General features: G+C 36.6%; 2 protein-coding genes across 2 annotated transcripts in view; both read right to left on the minus strand.

Moving 5' to 3' along the window:
• Positions 1-4,319: 4,319 nt before the first annotated feature.
• LOC127875167 (MAP3K12-binding inhibitory protein 1-like) lies at positions 4,320-21,631 on the minus strand. Its single transcript, XM_052420025.1, has 8 exons — positions 21,613-21,631; positions 16,046-16,198; positions 15,079-15,175; positions 13,707-13,778; positions 11,057-11,212; positions 9,477-9,571; positions 8,943-9,011; positions 4,320-7,688 (listed from the first exon to the last, which is right to left on the minus strand). Exons 2-8 carry the CDS (start codon positions 16,196-16,198, stop codon positions 7,614-7,616), a joined length of 717 nt encoding a protein of 238 aa, XP_052275985.1. The 5' UTR covers positions 21,613-21,631; the 3' UTR covers positions 4,320-7,613.
• The window catches only part of LOC127875154 (sodium/calcium exchanger 3-like), a 216,085-nt gene continuing 213,241 nt past the window's right edge, over positions 18,872-21,715 (minus strand). Inside the window, exon 11 of the transcript XR_008047310.1 lies at positions 18,872-19,098. The gene's annotated coding sequence lies outside the window, so the exon portion shown is untranslated. The remainder of the gene's footprint in view (positions 19,099-21,715) is intronic.

Genomic DNA, 21,715 nt, shown 5'->3' on the forward strand with positions numbered 1-21,715 from the left:
ATATTTGACCTTGAAGGATGACCTTGACCTTTCACCACTCAAAATGTGCAGCTCCATGAGATACACATGCATGCCAAATATCAAGTTGCTATCTTCAATATTTCAAAAGTATTCATAAAATAAGCGATTTGGGCCACATATATTTAACCTCTGACCTTGAAGGATGACCTTGACCTTTCACCACTCAAAATGTGCAGCTGCATGAGATACACATGCATGCCAAATATCAAGTTGCTATCTATAATATTGCAAAAATATTCATAAAATGAGGTGTTTTGGCCACATATATTTGACCTCTGACCTTGAAGGATGACCTTGACCTTTCACCACTCAAAATGTGCAGCTCCATGAGATACACATGCATGCCAAATATCAAGTTGCTATATTCAATGTAGCAAAAGTTATTGCAAAATGTTAAAGTTGGCGCAAACAGACCAACCAACGAACCAACAGACAGGGCAAAAACAATATGTCCCCCACTACTATAGTGGGGGACATAAAAAGAGCTATTGTCATCACCTTGGCTTTGGCGTCAGCGTCGCATCCGGTTAAGTTTTGCGTTTAGGTCCACTTTTCTCATGAGGGGACTGGGCAGGCAAAGTTAGATAACTCTGGCGTGCATTTTGACAGAATTATGTGCCCTTTTTATACTTAGAAAATTGAAAATTTTGGTTAAGTTTTGTGTTTAGGTCCATTGTATTCCTTAAGTATCAAAGCTATTGCTTTCATACTTGCAACACTAACTAACTATCATAAGGGGACTGTGCAGGCAAAGTTATGTAACTCTGACTGGCATTTTGACAGAATTATGTGCCCTTTTAATACTTAGAAAATTGAAAATTTTGGTTAAGTTTTGTGTTTAGGTCCATTTTATTCCTTAAGTATCAAAGCTATTGCTTTTATACTTGCAACACTTACTAACTATCATATGGGGTCTGTGCAGGCAAAGTAATGTAACTCTGGCTGGCATTTTGAAGGAATTATGGGCCCTTTATACTTAGAAAATTGAAAAATTGGTTAAGTTTTGCTTTTTGTCCACTTAACCCCTAAAGTATCATAGATATTGCTTTCATACTTGGAACAATCGCAAACTATCATAAAGGGACAGTAAAGGACAAGTTACATAACTCTGGTCGTCATTTTTACGGAATTATGGCCCTTTTTTGACTCGATAATTTTGAATATATGGTTAAATTTTGTGTTTAGATCCACTTCATTTATAAAGTATCAAGGCTAATGCTTTCAAATTTCAAATACTTTCATGCTATCATGAGGGTACTGTACCTGGCAAGTTGAATTTTACCTTGACCTTTGAATGACTTTGACTCTCAAAGTCAAATTATAAAATTTTGCTAAAATTACCATAACTTTTTTATTGATGATTAGATTTGATTGATACTTTGACAAAACAACCCTTACCTGACATACCACAATAGACTCCACCCAAACCATCCCCCAAGCCCCCCCGAATCCCCCCCCTAATTTTTTTTTTCTTTTTATCTTATAAATGACCACCTCACCCTAACACTATACCCCCCAACCCCCCCCCCCCCCCCCCCCCCGACCCCCCCCCATTTTTTTTTTAAACATGGTTAAAAAACACATTTTTTTTTTGTATTATTTTACTTTTGTAATACTGTCCAACCATCCCACCCAAGAATCCCCCCCCCCCCAAAAAAAAAATTGCATCTTTTTGGGTGCATTTTTGGAAGAAAATGTAATAAATAACCACACCCCCACACTACACACCACCCTCCACTCCACCCTCCTTCCTTTGTGATTGAAATTGAGATAGGTCCATTCACCTTTAAAAAGAAAAATAGATGAGCGGTCTGCACCCGCAAGGCGGTGCTCTTGTTTTATATATATTTGTTGCCATAGCAATCAGAATTCGTGACGTAGGAACAAAATGAAAAGGCGTGCATAATCTCCATTTGCCATCTGACCATGTTTCAAGTTTCATGAAAAAATATGAAGAACTTTTAAAGTTATCGCAGGATCCAGAAAAGTATAACAGACAGACGCACAGAGTGCAAACCACGAGTCCCCTCCAGTGAAACGGGTAGGGGACAATAAAGAATATCAACCCATCTATAGTTGATCTAAGGTGACAGGTGATTAGAGCTGTAATGATTCGGTTCGATGCATCGAAAAACCGGTTCAACGCCGCCGATTTGATTTCGATACCAATACGGCCAATTTCGATTCGATTCACTGCAATCCCGATTGATCCGCATTTTAAACCTTACTTTCCAAAACCGTCGTCTAAACATTCTTGTCATTTGTAATACCTATTGTGATTGGTCAATAGCCAATAAGGCATCCAATGAATGAATGAATAACATGCTGAGCATTACATCAGGCGGTAAAATGGCTCCTTCAACCACGTCAAAAGACGCACCGTCAAAATTAAAATAAAAAGTATGGTAACATTTCCGGTTTCCCGAAGGTTCTGATGCAAAGGCAACCTGCAAAACGTGTTTTGTTGACGTAAGGTACCCATATGGTTTGTTTACTAAACTGTGTGCATTCTGTTACGAAGTCAACTGGAAGTTGTTTATATACTTACATTTTTTTCTGTTAAACGCATGTGATACATTGTGCATTTTATGTTATTTAAGAATAAATCAATAGGATGTTTTCAATAAATTTGTTACTTATAAAACAATGTTGTGTTTTTAAATTGTATTTCAAAAATTAAACACGTTAAATGTTCAACATAATAAGTTAATAACAAATACCAAACATATTTACTCATGCTCTGGACAAACCAAACATGAAATAGTTTGCAAAATAAGCAGCAAATAGTTTAATTTGAATCAAATTGAAAATAATCGAATCAGACCATTTGGTATCGAAATCGAATCGAATCGAATGATGGGTGAATCGTTACAGTTCTACAGGTGATTCTCCAGAATGATAGATTTCAAATACTTATACATAACTAATATTCAGGTGTTTGATTGAGGAGGGGGAGATGATTATATAATCATATCAACTGATTTTGGACAATGAGATGTGCACAAAGGGTTGAAAAACCTCTTGAAACAGATATACAAATAATGCAAGTTTGAACTTAATAAGATTTATTTTTTAAAACCTTTTTTCCCACAGACTGATAAGGCAAATTTGGTAGCATTAAGTTGGGGTATTTCTATTTTGTTGTGTTGTTGCTCGATTGGTGGTGCTAGCGTTTTTTTCACTTTTGCTCAATGTTTCTTCTTTTTCAATATGCTGAGCACTGTAACAGTGCTCCATTTGCCTTATTACACAACACATGGCAATAGATCTCACCTAACAATACAGTCATCTTCCTTAACCATGGCAATAGATCTCACCTTACAATACAGTCATCTTACTTAACCATGGCAATAGATCTCACCTTACAATACAGTCATCTTACTTAACCATGGTGATAGATCTCACCTTACAATACAGTCATCTTCCTTAACCATGGCAATAGATCTCACCTTACAATACAGTCATCTTACTTAACCATGGCGATAGATCTCACCTTACAATACAGTCATCTTCCTTAACCATGGCAATAGATCTCACCTGACAATACAGTCATCTTACTTAACCATGGCGATAGATCTCACCTTACAATACAGTCATCTTCCTTAACCATGGAAATAGATCTCGCCTTACAATACAGTCATCTTACTTAACCATGGCAATAGATCTCCCCTTACAATACAGTCATCTTCCTTAACCATGACGATAGATCTTACCTTACAATACAGTCATCTTCCTTAACCATGGCGATAGATCTCACCTTACAATACAGTCATCTTCCTTAACCATGGTGATAGATCTCACCTGACAATACAGTCATCTTCCTTAACCATGGCGATAGATCTCACCTTACAATTCAGTCATCTTCCTTAACCATGGTGATAGATCTCACCTGACAATACAGTCATCTTCCTTAACCATGGCGATAGATCTCACCTTACAATACAGTCATCTTCCTTAACCATGGCGTTAGATCTCACCTTACAATACAGTCATCTTCCTTAACAATGGCGATAGATCTCACCTTAACAATACAGTCATCTTCCTTAACCATGGTAAAAGATCTCACCTGACAATACAGTCATCTTCCTTAACCATGGTGATAGATCTCACCTGACAATACAGTCATCTTCCTTAACCATGGCGATAGAGCTCGCCTCACAATACAGTCATCTTCCTAACCATTCTTTAACTGGGATTGATTAATATCCACGGTTGCACTACTACTTTGTTTTACACTTCTTTAAATCATCATTTAAGAGCAACTTCATTCGCAAATGAATCGTCAAAAAAGTAACAAACACATTTTGAAAGGTTTTATCTTAAAGAATTAACATGAAATATCTCAAACTTTTATTGTCATGACTGAAATACCCCCTTAGGTACCTACAAGAAATAAGAGGGCCAGAAGCCCATAGTGGCTCACCAGAGACTTTGGGGGACTGAGCTGCTCTTTGAGATGTTTCTGAAACTATTTTCAAACTTGGCAAAAATACTAACAAGAGAGTTAACAAGGTTTTACTATAGCTATATAAGGAAAAATGGCCAGCCCCCTGGCAGCAATGTTTTTAAATGGATGGGAACCATTTTCGAACTCGTCAAATGTTCTGACCAAGTTTCATGAAGATTGGACTAAAAATGTGACTTCTAGGTTGTTAACAAGGTCTTACAATAGCCATATAAGGAATAATGCCGCGCCCCCCTGGGGCCTTATTATTCCCGAAACCGTATATATTTTTTAACTCGGCCGAGCTATTATTAAAACAAATCTGACCAGGTTTCATAAAGATTGGACCATAAATGTAACTTTTACAGAGTTAACAAGATTTTACTATAGCCATATTAGGAAAAAATGCCCCGCCACTGGTGGCCATGTTTTCTAACAGACTGGAACCATTTCGAACTCATTTAATAAATCATAAGTGCAAATGCATGACCAAGTTTCATGAAGATTGGAATATAAATATGACTTGAGAGTGTTAACAAGGTTTTACAATTGCCATATAAGGAACAAGAGGGCCAAGATGGCCCTAGTTCGCTCACCTGAGAGGAGTCGGTTCATACAATCTTTTCCTAATGTCAAACTTTACCTAGATATTGACCAGACAAACATCCTGGTCAAGTCTCATCATTATTGAACCAAAACTCTGGCGTAGGGAGTGTTTTTGTTTTTGTAAGATTTTAAATGGTGACCTATATTTTGAGTTGACCCCCCTTACCAAACATCAAACTTTGCTTACAAGGATTTTGTATAATATATTGAAAATTTGGACAATCTAAGGGCAATAATTATGGCATTAATTATGTGATTTTGCTCATTATCAAACTTGACTGAGATCTTTCAGTTACTTTGATAAAGAATGCTTGAGAAATGTGAATGCTAGAGTGTTTACAAACCAAATGTGGACGGACGAACAACGGACAAAGACCAATCCTTAAACCTCACCTGAGCAACCAGGTGAGCTAAAAAGTGTGTTTCACCGATCTGAGCCATTTTCCAACTTGTCCAAGAAATCAATAAAACCAATGTGTTTACTAAGTTTCACGATGATTAGGCAAAATATGTGACTTCTATAGTGTTCGATCACAAGGTTTTTCTATAGAGTCACATAAGGAAAACGTCCCCACCCCCCTGGCAGCCATGTTTATTGACCCATCGGAACCATTTGCAAACTCATCTGAGATATATCAACTCCCGTATCAAGGAAACAAATGTTCTGACCAAACTTCATGAAAATTGGGCAAAAAATGTGATTTCTAGAGTGTTCACATGTTTTCACTATATACATATAGAGAAAAATGCCCCGCCGCGGCCATGTTTTTTCACCGATCTGGACCATTTTCGAACTCATCCGACATATCAATAAAACCAATGATTTTGATTAACTTTCATGATGATTGGGCCAAAATTGTGACTTCTAGAGTGTTTACAAGGTTTCTCTATAGCCATATAAGGAAAACTGCCCCGCCCACTGGCGGCCATGTTTGTCAACAGACCGGAACCACTTTTGAACTCAACCAACATATCATTAAGACAGACATTTTGACAAAGTTACATGAAAATTGGGCATTAAATGTGACTTCTACAGTGTTTACAAGCTGTTTCTTTTTTTTTTTACCTAGTGACCTAGTTTTTGACCCAGCATGACCCAGTTTCGAACTCGATAGAGATATTATTGGGACAAATATTCTGACCAAGTTTCATGAAGATCGGACAATAAATGTGGCCTCTAGAGTGTTTAAGAACAAATGTTAACGGCAGATAAAAACCGGTCACAAAAGCTCACCTGAGCAATCTGGTGAGCTAAAAATGCCCCTCCCCCTGGCAGCCATGTTTTTCATCATACTGTAACAATTTGGTACTCATCCAAGACATCATTTCAACATTTTTTTTTATAAGTTTCAAGAAGATTGGACAATTAATGGGACTTCTAAAGTGTTAACAAGGTTTACCTTTAGCCATATAAGGAAAAATGCCCCGCCCACTGGCAGCAATGTTTTTCAACCAACCGGAAATATTTTCGAATTAGTCCAAAATATCATTGGGACAAATCTTCTGACCAAGTTTCTTGAAGATCGGACAATAAATGTGGCCTCTAGTGTGTTAACAAGGCAAATGTTGGCAATGCAAGACAGATAAAAGGCGATCATAAAAGCTCACCATGAGGACCTTGTGCTCAGGTGAGTTAAAAAGGGCAATCACTCTGAAACTATGGAAGCAAGAGTCAGGGTTCTTGTTCACTTTCCCCCAATGAGCTCTACCAACCTCTAAAGGTTTAAGTTGACATCTCTTTTTGTTTTAGAGATATGGTTTTGACAAAATAATACAAACAAGAGATTGCCAAGCAATACGGTCCCCTACCGGTGAAACTCCACCATTGTCAGAATTTTATTTTTTATTTTTTACATATATTTGTTGCCATAGCAACCAGAATTTTTGAGGTAGGATCAAAATGAAATGATGTGCATAATCTCCATATTGCCATTTATCCATGTTTCAAGAAAAAATATTAAGAACTTTTAAAGTTATCGCAGGATCCAGAAAAGTGAGACAGACTGACTGACAGACAGACAGACAGACTGACAGAGACAGACGGAGTGCAAACCATAAGTCCCCTCCGGTTTCACCAGTACGGGACAATAAACACTTGCACAACTGACATCATTGGAGAAAGGTTTGCATGTATTGATGTTGTACACTAAAGAATGGGAGAACTCCTCCAGACAAATTTTGATATACGGATGGAAAGACAGACGTACATGACAAGTACATTAAACCCTGTTTATTGCATACCAGAGGGTATAATTATACTTCTTAAGCAGGGTATAATTATACTTCTTAAGCAAGTTGTTATATGTTTCCTCTATGCAAGTCATTATTTCTAGACCAAATGCACACCATTGCCCATGACAACATTTTAGGAACAACTATTTTGCAGGCAGCAAAATTCAGAACACCAAGATTCCATGAAGGTATTTGTGCTTCTTTTTCACAGGATAAACAATCTACCCCTAAATCCTCCCATAAAACATACAGGGCAGGAGGTCAGCACTAGTTCACTTTTTCTTGCTCATGTTAACAATGTACATCAATATCAAGTCTGTATTTTATGATGTAGGGTCTCCCGTAGTTTGTTTATCCTTTTGTCTATGTCTTCGATGCTCAAATCCTGAAATAAAGCACATATAAAATCAAAATGAAGGTCAAAACACAGTCATCTTTTGAGAATTTCTTTTTTTATTTAGCATTGTTCAGCTGTAATAAGCGATGATTAAAAGCGATGAATAGGGATTACCCAAAAGGGCATTAGCCCTAGTTGCTTAATGTCCACCCATTTTAATGACAAGAGCTAGTTTAATGACGGATATATTTATGGATAAATTGGAAGATATTCTTACATCAATGAGCGCACGTTTGGTATTTATTTGTTAGTTTTCCAAGAGAAGTTTTTTTCACAATTATTTAGTTTTGACAATAGAAATGGTGGCGAGTAAGCCTATCGATTTTGAGGTCAAAAGTGAAGGTCACAGGAGCTCTTATCAGGAAATTAAAAAGGTGCTCTAGTCGTTTTCAGTTATCATTTAAAGTACCATTAATGCCCATGCAAAACATTTCTTGAGGAGACTTTTGTTATAAACAATCATCTGCATCTAACTCAATTTCCTGATTAATATATAGACTTTGGTATGCTGATGGGCATGGTGTTTACAAAAATAACTTGTTCAAGCCATATACCAATTTATATAATTCAATAATATGTCATAAATTGTACCACCTGCCTGTCCAATATACTATCATATTGGACAATCATGTGTCTTATAAATTCTATATTGGAATGGATAGTGAGAGGTAAAACAAAGATATCCGAGTCTACTCTAAAAGTATCCTTCATAATTTTTTTTATATAATCTTCATTGTTTTAAAACAAGACCTATTGCAGAACTGCCAAAACGAGATAAGATATCAAGTCCAACATTTAAGCATTTTAAAAACATTTCCATAATAATTTCTGAGGGATTATTTCTTGAGAAAAATTATGTTTACAATGAATAACTAATCATCACACAACACCATTTAATCACTTAAATGATTTTGCTAGCCCTCTTGTGCAAACTCGACGTTGTAATATACATTAAAATATCAATTATGTAATAATGGAATTAATATATTAGTAAAAAATTATAAGTAAATAATACAAAGTTTATTTAACAGTGTTTTTAGAATATGACATATTTATGTACTTGTACACAGCTGGCAAAATCATAACGGGCATGTCCAATGATTACTGTGTACTTGTCCAAATATCTTACTATATTGTTAAAAACGCTGTAAAAAACAACCTTATTTAAACATTTCCAGATGAAACACTCTAAAGTAAGAAAATTCAAGAATTTCCTGAGGGTGAATTATATCTTGGACCTACATCATTATTATCCCTGGACAACACTTGGCGATCACGGGGCTCTGGCTTCAATTTCTTTGGCCTTGGAGGCTGCAAGATAATTCGACACATTGTACATTGTATATCACATCTTAAGGTAATTTTAATATTCCAACAAGTTTCGTATGGAACAAAGTGTAAGGGCGAAACTAGATTTATGGAACAAATTGTAAGGGAGACAACTAGATTGATCATCACCTTTTTAATGAGATTTTCATCAAACTGTAGTAATGTACGATATATACCAGTAATGTTTCCAATAAGACTGCGAAACAATTTAATGTAAAGCAAAACAATACCTTACACATCGCCAAATAATATGTTAAAACAGATAAAGTATTAAGCACTAAATATAACCTATATGATGTATGTATATACAAGCTAAAGAACTGATATAAGGCTGAATTATATATCAAAATATAACTTAAGATGCTTATGGAATACGAAACTAGTGAAGACATTAACAAACATTCATAACAACAGTTTTGGTGATTTTATATGTTCCCTTACACTTACCCCAGACGAAAAGTATTCTGGCGATAGACTTTCTAAGAACAGAATTCTTTCTTCAAGTTCTTTGAGTCTACTGTAAATATCTGACTTCTTGGGACCTGCAAAGATTACATTAGAAGATCTCATTCTCAAGTAGTTTCGGTTCATTATGTCTACTATCAAAACATATAAAATAACTCTAATGACACAGCAAGAAAGCGCAGGGTTATGGTTCTTGTGCATGGCACTTCTTCCCATTGATTTCTATACACACATGAAGTTCATGTTAAAATGTTGCATCATATCTGAATAATAGCCCTGAAAAGTTCCATCATACAAAAACAACAAAGGGCAATAACTTTTATTTAAGAAAGTGAAGGGTTATTGTTCTTAAGCATGACACTTCTCATTAATATCAATATACCCATGAACTTTCATGTTGAAGTCTTGCATGGTATCTGAGATATAACCCTGAAAATTTACATAAAAAACAAAGGGCAATAACTCTTATTTAAGAAAGTGAAGGGTTATTGTTCTTAAACATGACACTTCACATTAATATCAATACACCCATGAAGTTTCATGTTGAAGTCTTGCATGGTATCTGAGATATAACCCTAAAAAGTTACATTAAATAAAAAAACAAAGGGCAATAACTCTTTTAAAGAATGTGTACTGTTAAGGTTCTTCTGCATGGCACTTCTCCTCATTGATGTCAATACACCTATGAAGTTTCATCTTGATATCTTATATAGTTTCTGAGATATAGCCCTTAACAGTTTTGTGACAGACGGACTGAAATATTAACAGACAGACTGACAAACCTATTCTTTATCCCTTCGCCTTTGGGGGAGGATAAAAAGAAGTATTCAACTGAGCATCTTTGATTTAAAAAATATTAACAGGGGAATTATTAAAAGCAAAATAGCAGCATTCTGCTTCCTCCTCCATTCTGATTTGCCCTGCAGCCCGGGAAAGAATGTCACTATGGAGTAATGACAATATGTACCCAAAAGGTCCCGCATTGGATCCTCACTTGGAACGCATCAAACTCTTTCCAAAAACACCTATTGAGTCTTGTTCTAGAAAAACTGATCTTTAGGCATAATTATGCTTAAAGTGTTCTCCCAGATTAGCTTGTGCAGTCAGCAAAAGCTAATTTGGGACAATATTTTCCGAAAAGAGTGGATTTTTGTTTAAAAGACACTTCCTTTAAACGCAAAATTTCATAAAAAGAAGAAAGTGTGTCTCACTTAAGCCTGTGAGAACTTAAAGTTGCTTAATTAATTGTTCTACCTGGGAAAGAGACTCAAATGTTGAATGATAAAACTATTGTTAACAGTTTATTCTTAGGTAAGCCGACCTGCAAGCATCAAATGTTCCTCCTTATTAGAGAGCCTTTCTTCTAAGCCATGCAAGCAGTCCGCACATGATAATAATGGACGACACTTGCTGCTTTTATGAAATTTGTGTTTAAAACAAGTCTCTTCTTAACCAAACTCTAGCAACGGCAGAAGGTGTCATCCCTGATTAGACAGTGCAGACTGCACATGATAATCTGAGACGACCCTTTATGCTTATGAGTTAAGCAATACTCCACAAACCTGCAAGCTTCAAATGTTCCTCCATATTAGAGAGCCTCTCTTCCAAGCCATCCACCGTTGAGTCTGCCTGTTTGACTTCCTGTTTGTTATAAGGTCTCTGATTGGCCTGATTTGAGAAGCGGGTCTGTGGACCATACATGTTCACCACTCTGCTCACTGAAGATAATAAATATTGATACTTTTTATATAACTTTTTGTTGCAGATTGTAATTTAAACAAGGGCTGTTTGTAAAACATGCATGCCCCCATATGGGCTGTCAGTTGTAGTGGCAGCCATTATGTGAATACGTTTTTTGTCACTGTGACCTTGACCTTTGACCTAGTGACCTGAAAATCAATAGGGATCATCTGCCAGTCATGATCAATGTACCTATGAAGTTTTATGATCCTAGGCCTAATTATTCTTGAGTTATCATCCAGAAACCATTTTACTATTTAGAGTCACTGTGACCTTGACCTTTGACCTAGTGACCTGAAAATCAATAGGGGTCATTTGCCAGTGATGATCAATGTTCCTATGAAGTTTCATGATCCTAGGCGTAAGCATCCTTGAGTTATCATCCGGAAACCATTTTACTGTTTCGAGTCACTGTGACCTTGACCTTTGACCTACACGTGACCTGAAAATCAATAGGGGTCATCTGCCAGTCATGATAAATGTACCTATGAAGTTTCATGATACTAGGCATAAGCATTCTTGAGTTATCATCCGGAAACCATTTTACTGTTTCGAGTCACTGTGACCTGGACCTTTAACCTAGTGACCTGAAAATCAATAGGGGTCATTTGCCAGTCATGATCAATGTACCTATGAAGTTTCATGATCCTAGGCATAAGCATTCTTGAGTTATCATCCGGAAACCATTTTACTATTTCGAGTCACTGTGACCTTGACCTTTGACCTAGTGACCTGAAAATCAATAGGGGTCATCTGCCAGTCATGATCAATGTACCTATGAAGTTTCATGATCCTAGGCCTCAGCATTCTTGAGTTATCATCCGGAATCCATTTTACTATTTTGAGTCACTGTGACCTTGACCTTTGACCTAGTGACCTGAAAATCAATAGAGGTCATCTACCAGTCATGATCAATGTACCTATAAAGTTTCATGATCCTAGGCCTAAGCGTTCTTGAGTTATCATCCGGAAACCATCTGGTGGACGGACCGACGGACCGACCGACAGACCAACCGACCGATATGTGCAAAACAATATACCCCCTGTTCTTCGAAGGGGGTCATAAAAAGATCTTTCAAAATGTGAACATGTGAAGTCCATATGTGATTATTTGAGAATACTGTAAAACCATAAATATTTGGTCAGCATGAAACTTAAAATTTACATAAGCATTAGTAAGAACCAATTAACAAAGGTACGAAAAGTACTTAATGTTGTAGATAGCGCAGCATTGATTCGTCGTTTAATAAATGTTAAATTTGATGGAATGTGTTTACTTTACACATACATTGTTTCTGGACTAACTAAACAAGGTTGCACAGCTTTTCAGAATAGGAATAGGCAGTATCCTAAGGTGCTAACACCCAAAAAAGAACTAAACTATTCTGAGCAGGCAGTGTTCAAAGGTTTCACTACAGACTAATGAAGAAATCTATCCCAAAACCTGGCGTGTTTTAAAACAAACCACCATGATTTTCTAACACAGAGGTCTAATTTCACAAAGATTGGGTGAAATAAGTGACATCTAGGGTTTCCCAATGGCTTATTATAGCCATGCTAGAAAAACTGCCCGGCATCATGTCAGCAATGTTTTTCAATGAACCGGAACCATATTTCACTCAGAGGAGAAATGATATTCGTATCAAGAACAATTGTACTGACTAAGTTTCATGATGAAACACTAATAAATCATGCAATGTGTCCTCTATAGTATTCGTAAGCTTTTTACCGTAATTAATTTTAACAAGTGACCTAGTTTTAAACCCACTTGACACAGTTTTGAACTAGGCAGTAATGTCATAGAGACAAATATTCTGACCAAGTTTAATGAAGATTTTGAATGTGGACTCTTGAGTGTTCACAAGTTTTTGTTTTACTTTGACCTTGTTACCTAGTTGTTGACCTCCCTTCTTTGGGCTTTCAACTAGATTGAGATATTGTTGGGACAGATTCTGTGACCAATTTTAATGAAGATAGACGATTATAGTGGCCTCTAGTATGTTCACAAGCTTTTCTTTGATTTGACTGAGCGACCTTGTTTTTGACCCCACATAATCCCATTTTTTTAATATTTAGGCCAAGATATCACTAGGAAAATTGTTCTGACCTAAGTTTCATGATGATTTAACAATAAATTTTGCCTCTAAATTGTTTGTTAGTCATATGTTGACAACAGACAAAAAGTACATGGCAACATACAAAAAGTGATCACAAAAGAATGCTAGGCAAAACTCCTAACTTATGAGTTACCGTTCTTAAGCCTAGCATTATTCCTAATTAAAATTCATCCTCCTATGATGTTTCAAGTCAATAGTTTGATAGTTTTTTAGTTCAATAGGTGAAAAGATAACACAAATGAGGATAGACAGGAAGGTGATTAAAATTATAGGTCAACCTGACATATTCACCTTACCCATATAATCATTTCAAACAAGTATAGTATTAACGTTTTATCTAACCTAATCAACTTACCTTTAATGTGACTTTTACCCCCAGCTCTTGGCACAAACTCTGCCGATGTTCTGGCACAGGTATCATCTGAGGCTGCAACAAAATCCATGTAATAATATTTGAATGCAGTTTGCCATCAAATAGAGCTTTGCTTTGGAAAAATTGGCTTTGCCCTATGCAGTCAGCGCAGGCTAATCAGGGAAGAAAATTTCTGCTTTTATGTCATTTTTGTTAAAAGGAAGTCTCATTTTAGTGAAAATCCAGTTTAGGCTGGAAGTTTTGTCCTTAATTAGCCTGTGCAGACTGCACAAAATTACATGGAACAACACTTTACGTACATGGAACAACACTTTACCTACATGCATTAAACCCTGTTTTCAAGGACCAAGGCTAAATTAGTTTATCAATCCAACTTTTTATCTATTTATCAATTGGAAGTAAGACTAAATACATGTACTCTCAAACAATAACACTTAAGTTCAAGCCCTATCATAATAATTCATAATTTCAATATCTCAAATAAAAAACACGAGACATGAGGTAAAAAACATTAGACATATAAAATGTGCTGAAGGTCTGCAATGCTTTTTCTTCACCTCCATTTTTTGCGTGTGAATAATTAGAATCTGGCAAACATGTGACAAGCTCGGTCAGCTGATTCTGTCAAGTTCGGAAGATGTTAACAACTAGAGACAACATTTTAACAGGGGCTAAAACTTGGTAACGTGGATTTTATATCGGATGAAACCTAGTATTTATTAACACTTTTTGGAGCCAATTCTTTCAATGCAAATATAAACAAGAGCACCGCATAAAGGGTGCCACACTCGGCTGCAAAAGCTTGTCAGACATTTTTTTTTAAAGAGGTCACAGTGACATTGACCTTTGACCTAGAGACCCAAAAATGAGTGTGGCGTGTAGAACTCGTCAAGGTGCAGCTACAGTTGACGTTTCAAAGTTGTAGGTATAAGCACTTTGATTTTAGAGCCAATGTTAAAAACCTTTACAAAATGTTAAGGATTTAGCACGACGCGGACGACATGACGACGGACACAGACACGACGAGCTGGCTATGACAATACCTCGGGTTTACTCCGAAAACAGCCGAGCTAAAAATTGATTTTTCTAATTTCGGGGCTCTTTTTTCGGGGGTAAGTTTTTGTTGATATTGCAATTTTAAGACTATCTATTTCATATTTATGTCATACAACATTTTAATGCCTTAAAAGAAGTTATTATTGCTAAAATGGTTAACATCATATCATTTATGAAGCAGAAACTTTGATTTTGACAAAGATAAGCTGATCTTTAATTTCTCTTTAAGTAAAAATAAAGTCATCTCTAAGGAAGATCAAACGTATAGACTTCAAACATGAATGACAGGCCTGGTCACCTTCCAATGCAGGATGCACCCCACAGAACTCCTGGCAGTTGGCCATGTCAACTTCCCGCTGCTTCTGCTCAATGAGCGCAGAGATTCGGCGTGCAATCTTTAATACAATACATATATTCTTGCACTCCAGTTTATGCACTGAGGTGTGAAAATAGGAAAACTATATAATTTAGTGTTTTTTTTAACTTCAGTTAAGTATATAAGTATATACTAATGTTCATAAACAATTAAGAATGAATATAATGAAAGTATAAATCAAAATGTAATGTATGTCACAAAAATAAATCATTAACAATACGCTTAACAAATTACTGGTAGGAAGGTAATAAAACTTTATCAAGAAGCAGTGTTCTATATATCAGTTGTTTTTTGGACTTAATTATACGTTATTTAAAATAGGTCAAAGTAATTGTTCAACATTTTCAATTTAACTACTTAAACAAAGCCAAACTGCACTATATACCATCGCACAATTGTAAAAATAGAGAATAATAGGTAAGTTTTTATTGTAGATCTGCAGGTTTATCATGCGAGGCTTAGAAAACAAAAAGCACGAGCCTTGCTTAATCAACACTTATCTATTATTCTATTTATTCCACTTTTTATTCAGTAAGTCTTTTTATTTAAACAAAATTAGTTTAACTGGATAATTTTGCTGGATTTATGACATCATTTTGTAAAAAAATGACATCATTTCATGCCGTAGTTTATGGCAGAAATTTAATCAACGGGACTTTAATCAACCGAATTCGGTGTAAAAGTGGGATATTAAAACATATATTGTCACCACTGATAAAGCAAGACATGTTTCTGCACAATTAATACCAAACTTATTACACACTTTTATAGGAACCAACATAAATAAAATCAATGTTTACTGTTTACTCATAAAACATTTGGAATAAGAGGTTACACTTTTTTTTTCTCATCTTTTTATTTTTCAATTTTGTACAACATATAACTCAACCTCTGATGAAGAAGCTCGGATTTGAATCAGATGAGAATCATCCTGGTTTGGAAACTGTCTCTTTAAATCGCCACAAATGTGTGTCTGTGTTGTTGTTACTGGGTCAGCAGCCTTGACACTGGTGACTGGAATATCTGTTGTTTCCATATCCATCTACAGAAAAAAATATACACAGTTTGGCAATGAAATCAAAAATTATCCAAGCAGTGCTCCAGCTAGGATTTGTGAAGCACAGCAAACAATAATGGGACTTTCCTAAAATCAAACATGAACAGTTTTTCATTCTCTCATCGACTATAAAATGATGCTGCGTAAAATCTGTTGTGCTCCATTATCTAATCAGTCAATCATCGTTTAGGCATCCAAATATATGTTTTCCACATGGAGGTTTATACAGTATATGTAATTTGTACTTATCACAGATCAATACTAACCTATTTCAACCATTGCAGTCTTGCAGATACAACATTAAAAATATGTTTTAATTTAGAGAATATCTGTGCACAAATTTGTAAAAAATAACACACTTTTTCTAACCTAAAGTAAAGATCTCAACATTCTCTGTGCTACACAGTTTTAATTCTGCATTCAAATATTAAAGCCCATACTTTTCATGAGGATGAGACGGCATTGTACATGAATTATAATATTTGCACCCTTTTAATCAGGACAAATGATTTACATGAAATACATGAGAACTGTTTATTTGTAGTTAAAATGAGCTTACATCACAGTAAAATTCTGCAATGCTTTTCGAATCTTAAAAAAATCATTACACAAATTTGAAAACACTTACATGGCTTTGTCTAATTTGAACATTTTTTCACTTAGCGATACAACACTCGATGCAACAACAAAAAATATATGTGATTTAGATTGCCAAAACCGCAACCAGGTATGTAAAAGATATGTGTATATGAATTTAAGTTGATAAACGTACGGAAAAATAAAGGTAAACAAGAGCACAGCATAACGGGTGCCAACGCTCGGCTGCGGGTGCAGTTTTGAATAAATAAAAGTTTGTCAGTTTTTTTTGTTTGTTTTTTTAAAGATGTCACAGTGACCTTGACCTTCAACCTAGTGACCCCAAAATGGGTGTGGCGCGTAGAACTCATCAAGGTGCATCTACATATGAAGTTTCAAAGTTGTAGGTGGAAGCACTTTGATTTTAGAGCCAATGTTCAAAAGGTAAACAAAATGTTAAGGTTTTAGCACGATGCCAGAAGACGAGCTGGCTATGACAATACCTCGGGTTTTCTCCGAAATCAGCCGAGCTAATAAGATTACCTCATTTCATCTTTTAACACATGCAGATAGCAGACTACAGAACACGTCATGCACAGTCAAGTGGATTTTAAATTGTCACAACCAGGTGACCTCTCAACAAGTAAGTCTGTCATCAACGTTTTGAACCATGAAATGATGTGATAGTATATGTTGAATTACTGCCCTTTACTCATTAGAAATTTTGGGATATTAAACTGTGCGCATTTTATTATAGTTTCAGTTGTGATTAAACTAAAGGGATACATGCCAAAAAAAATGGAAGCATAAAAGAAAATAATAATTTCTATGTATAGCAAAGATGAAATGGATTAGCTGTAATACTTATTCCTAAGCTATGACATAGCTATATGTCTATGGTCAGTTCAAAAACAAGGGAATTTAATGGCTGCAAATAACATCATCAACACAATAATTATTGTATTGTAAAACAAGAGCACCGCATAACGGGTGCTACGCTCGGCTACGGGTGCAGTTTTGAATAAATGAAAGCTTGTCAGATTATTTTTTTTTTTAAAGATCACAGTGACCTTGACCTTTGACCTAGTGACCAAAAATGGGTGTGGTGTGTAGAACTCATCAAGGTGCATCTACAAATGAAGTTTCAAAGCTGTAGGTGGAAGCAATTTGATTTTAGAGCCAATGTTCAAAACCTTAACAAAATGTAAAGGTTTTAGCACAACGCGGATGGCACGACGAGCTGGCTATGACAATACCTCGGGTTTTCTCTGAAAACGCCGAGCTAAAAAATTAAGTAAAGCTGTTTAATAGATCCAAAGAAGTGCAGATTTTTTTTAATTTGAAGAAAGTTTGTTTAATTTTGACAAGCAAGGGAGGGCATCCACCATCCTCACTGCCTTTCCGCTGTGCTTGGAAAAATGCCTGGGAAAAAGCCTGGTAAAGGTACATGTATTGTCATTGAAAAAATGTATCGTTTCACTTTGTAAATTATTAAAACAATAGATTGGAACTAGTAAATACAATTTTTAGTGAAATAATGTGATCAGAACAAAACAAGGCTTGGCAGTTGTTAGAGAGGGGGGGGGGGACCTTGGGGCTGTATGTGCTGTCCCCTTCCATTGGACATAGGAAGCATGACAGCAACACTGTAAGTGAATATTTTAAGTTTAAGTTGGTGAAAAAACTTTTTCAATTTGTATTTCAACATACAATGCAGTAATGAAGTACTTTTTAACAAGTCAATTTGCAGAAAACAGACTGACCCTGTTGCATTGCAGTGTTTTAGTAAAAAACATTAATTGTATATTTAATGTATAATGGATCTATTAAATAACATTTGTTGTAACTTGTATATACGTCAATCGATGTAGTGTCTTAGATTTTTTTAATTAAAAAGTTGCAGACAAAAGCTGAATACACTGGTACACTAAAATTACTCGCTATAAAATTACATTGAACCAATTTATTAAAATTAACTGCATGTATTCTTGTCATGAACACATTTATATAATTTCAATTGCACTAAACATCTACATCTACATCTACATCGGTACGTTGACCAGTCAAACTTGACAATTACTAAATGGTCAGTGGCGCTTAATACAAAAGTAAACAGATGGAAAGAAAGATAGATTATATAAAAAATACGAGAGTTACATACAAATTAAGGACAATATAATAGTATATATTCAGAGTATATAATGTTAGAAGAGATAATACTAATGTACCTATGAAGTTTCATGATCCTAGGCATAAGCGTTCTGGAGTTATCATCCGGAAACCATTTTACTATTTCGGGTCACCGTGACCTTGACCTTTGACCTAGTGACCTGAAAATCAATAGGGGTCATCTTCGAGTCATGATCAATGTACCTATGAAGTTTCATGATCCTAGGCATAAGCGTTCTTGAGTTATCATCCGGAAACCATTTTTCTATGTTGAGTCACCGTGACCTTGACCTTTTACCTAGTGACCTGAAAATAAATAGGGGTCATCTGGGAATCATGATCAATGTACCTATGAAGTTTCATGATCCTAGCATAAGCATTCTTGAGTTATCATCCGGAAACCATTTAACTATTTCGGGTCACCCCGACCTTGACCTTTGACCTAGTGATCTGAAAATCAATAGGGGTCATCTGCGAGTCATGATCAATGTACCTATGAAGTTTCATGAGCCTAGGCATAGGGGTTCTTGAGTTATCATCCGGAAACCATTTTTCTAAGTTGAGTCACCGTGACCTTGACCTTTGACCTAGTGACCTGAAAATAAATAGGGGTCATCTGCGAGTCATGATAAATGTTCCTATGAAGTTTCATGATCCTAGCATAAGCGTTCTTGAGTCATCATTCCGAAACCATTTTACTATTTCTGGTCACCATGACCTTGACCTTTGATCTAGTGACCTGAAAATCAATAGGGGTCATCTGCGAGTCATGATCAATGTACCTATGAAGTTTCATGATCCTAGGGATAAGCGTTCTTGAGTTATCATCCGGAAACCATTTTACTATTTCGGGTCACCCTGACCTTGACCTTTGACCTAGTGACCTGAAAATCAATAGGGGTCATCTGCGAGTCATAATCAATGTACCTATGAAGTTTCATGATCCTAGGCATAAGCGTATTTTAGTTATCATCCAGAAACCATTTTACTATTTCGGGTCACCGTGACCTTGACCTTTGACCTGAAAATCAATAGGGGTCATCTGCTAGTCATGATCAATGTACCTATGAAGTTTCATGATCCTAGGCATAAGCGTTCTTGAGTTATCATCTGGAAACCATTTTACTATTTCGGGTCACCGTGACCTTGACCTTTGACCTAGTGACCTCAAAATCAATAGGGGTCATCTGCGAGTCATGATCAATGTACCTATGAAGTTTCATGATCCTAAGCCTAAGCGTTCTTGAGTTATTATCCGGAAACCATCTGGTGGACGGACATACGGACGGACATACGGACCGACATGTGCAAAACAATATACCCCCTCTTCTTCGAAGGGGGGCATAATTAGGAATAATAAGAATAGATACATGGAAGAGAGATAATCCCAGCTGGTCATTCAACCAGCTGGGAGTGAAACCCCTTGTTAGAAATGCAGCGTCGCTAGCTCCCTCTTGAAGGATACCAAAGAGGGGGCTCAGCTACTGTGGCTGGAAGTCTGTTCCACACTGGGATGGTTCTGGGGAAGAAACTGAACTTAAAGACATCTGATGTTGCTGAGTAGTGTTTGTATGCCAAGCTATGCATCTATACATGTTCCGACGTGTTCGCACTGGTGCTTCTGATAGGTAGACATGACTTGGTATGTCGACAAGTTCATGTATAATCTTGTATAGAATTACAAGCTGGAGTTTCGTGCGTCTGTCCTCAAGAGACTCCCATTGAAGTAGATGCAGCATATCCGTAACTCTGCTGGTATTGCGATAACGGTTGGTGGCGAAACGTGCTGCTCTTCTTTGGACCATTTCAATTTTCTTTACTTGTTCTTTTATGTTAGGGTTCCAGATTGATGGGCAGTATTCTAAGTGGGGTAGGACTAGTGTCTTATAGGCATTGACTTTTGTGGCTTGAAGACTGTGCCGAAGATTTCTACGTAGGAAGCCCAGCATGTTGTTAGCTTTCTTGGTGGTTCGGTCAATATGGGTGTTCCAAGACAGCGTAGAGTGAATGTCCACACCAAGGTATTTTGTTGTTTTGTCCATGGTTAGGGTTGTTCCTTTCAATGGGTATGTGTGTTCTATTGGACGGCCCTTCCAGGTGACTCTTAGTACACTGCATTTCTGTGGGTGGAACTCCATACCCCATGTTTGTTCCCATTCAGATAGGGTTTGTAGGTCGTTCTGCAGGATGTCACAATCCTCTTTGGCTCTGATTTGGCGATACACAATGCAGTCATCAGCGAACAGCCTTGTAGATGAATTCAGTCCGTCTGGTAGGTCGTTGATGAAGATGAGAAATAGCAGCGGCCCAAGGACAGTACCCTCGGGCACGCAACTGACGACTGGAACCTGATCGGAGGTGGCACCCTCCACAATGACCTGCTGCGAACAATAATAAACATTATTTGAAATATAAACTCCACCACTAACAGTCCAAAGCCCAACTTAACAAGGTTTGGCGTATGGTTAGCTACCTAATCCTATGAAACATCTAGTCGCTATACAAAACCCAAAGAACACAACAAAAACAATGCAAACTTGCGAGAAGATGGACCTTTAGCTGGAGAAAGCGAGAGTCAACTGGAACCAGTCAGGCCAAATACCACTTGAATCACCACCACCATCGGTAAATAGCTTTTATTAGTGCATGCGTACAGCTACCCTGGGCTGAGGGCAGTAGCTGCATGGGTGTTGGGTTATTGCAACTAGCCCAGAACCGATACGCCTGGGCTGGAGGAAGCTGGTCGGAGGCCTATGG

Source organism: Dreissena polymorpha, chromosome 3, assembly GCF_020536995.1.
Source record: "Dreissena polymorpha isolate Duluth1 chromosome 3, UMN_Dpol_1.0, whole genome shotgun sequence".
NCBI lineage: Eukaryota > Metazoa > Mollusca > Bivalvia > Myida > Dreissenidae > Dreissena > Dreissena polymorpha.

Excerpts from the sequence above, each read along its gene's own strand:
- LOC127875167 (XM_052420025.1), bottom strand. The coding sequence starts at position 16,198 with ATGGATATGGAAACAACAGATATTCCAGTCACCAGTGTCAAGGCTGCT. Across the intron at positions 15,176-16,045 it reads TCCGAGCTTCTTCATCAGAG|ATTGCACGCCGAATCTCTGC; the intron begins GTTGAGTTATAT and ends ATTGTATTAAAG. Across the intron at positions 9,012-9,476 it reads CAGAATACTTTTCGTCTGGG|CCTCCAAGGCCAAAGAAATT; the intron begins GTAAGTGTAAGG and ends ATTATCTTGCAG.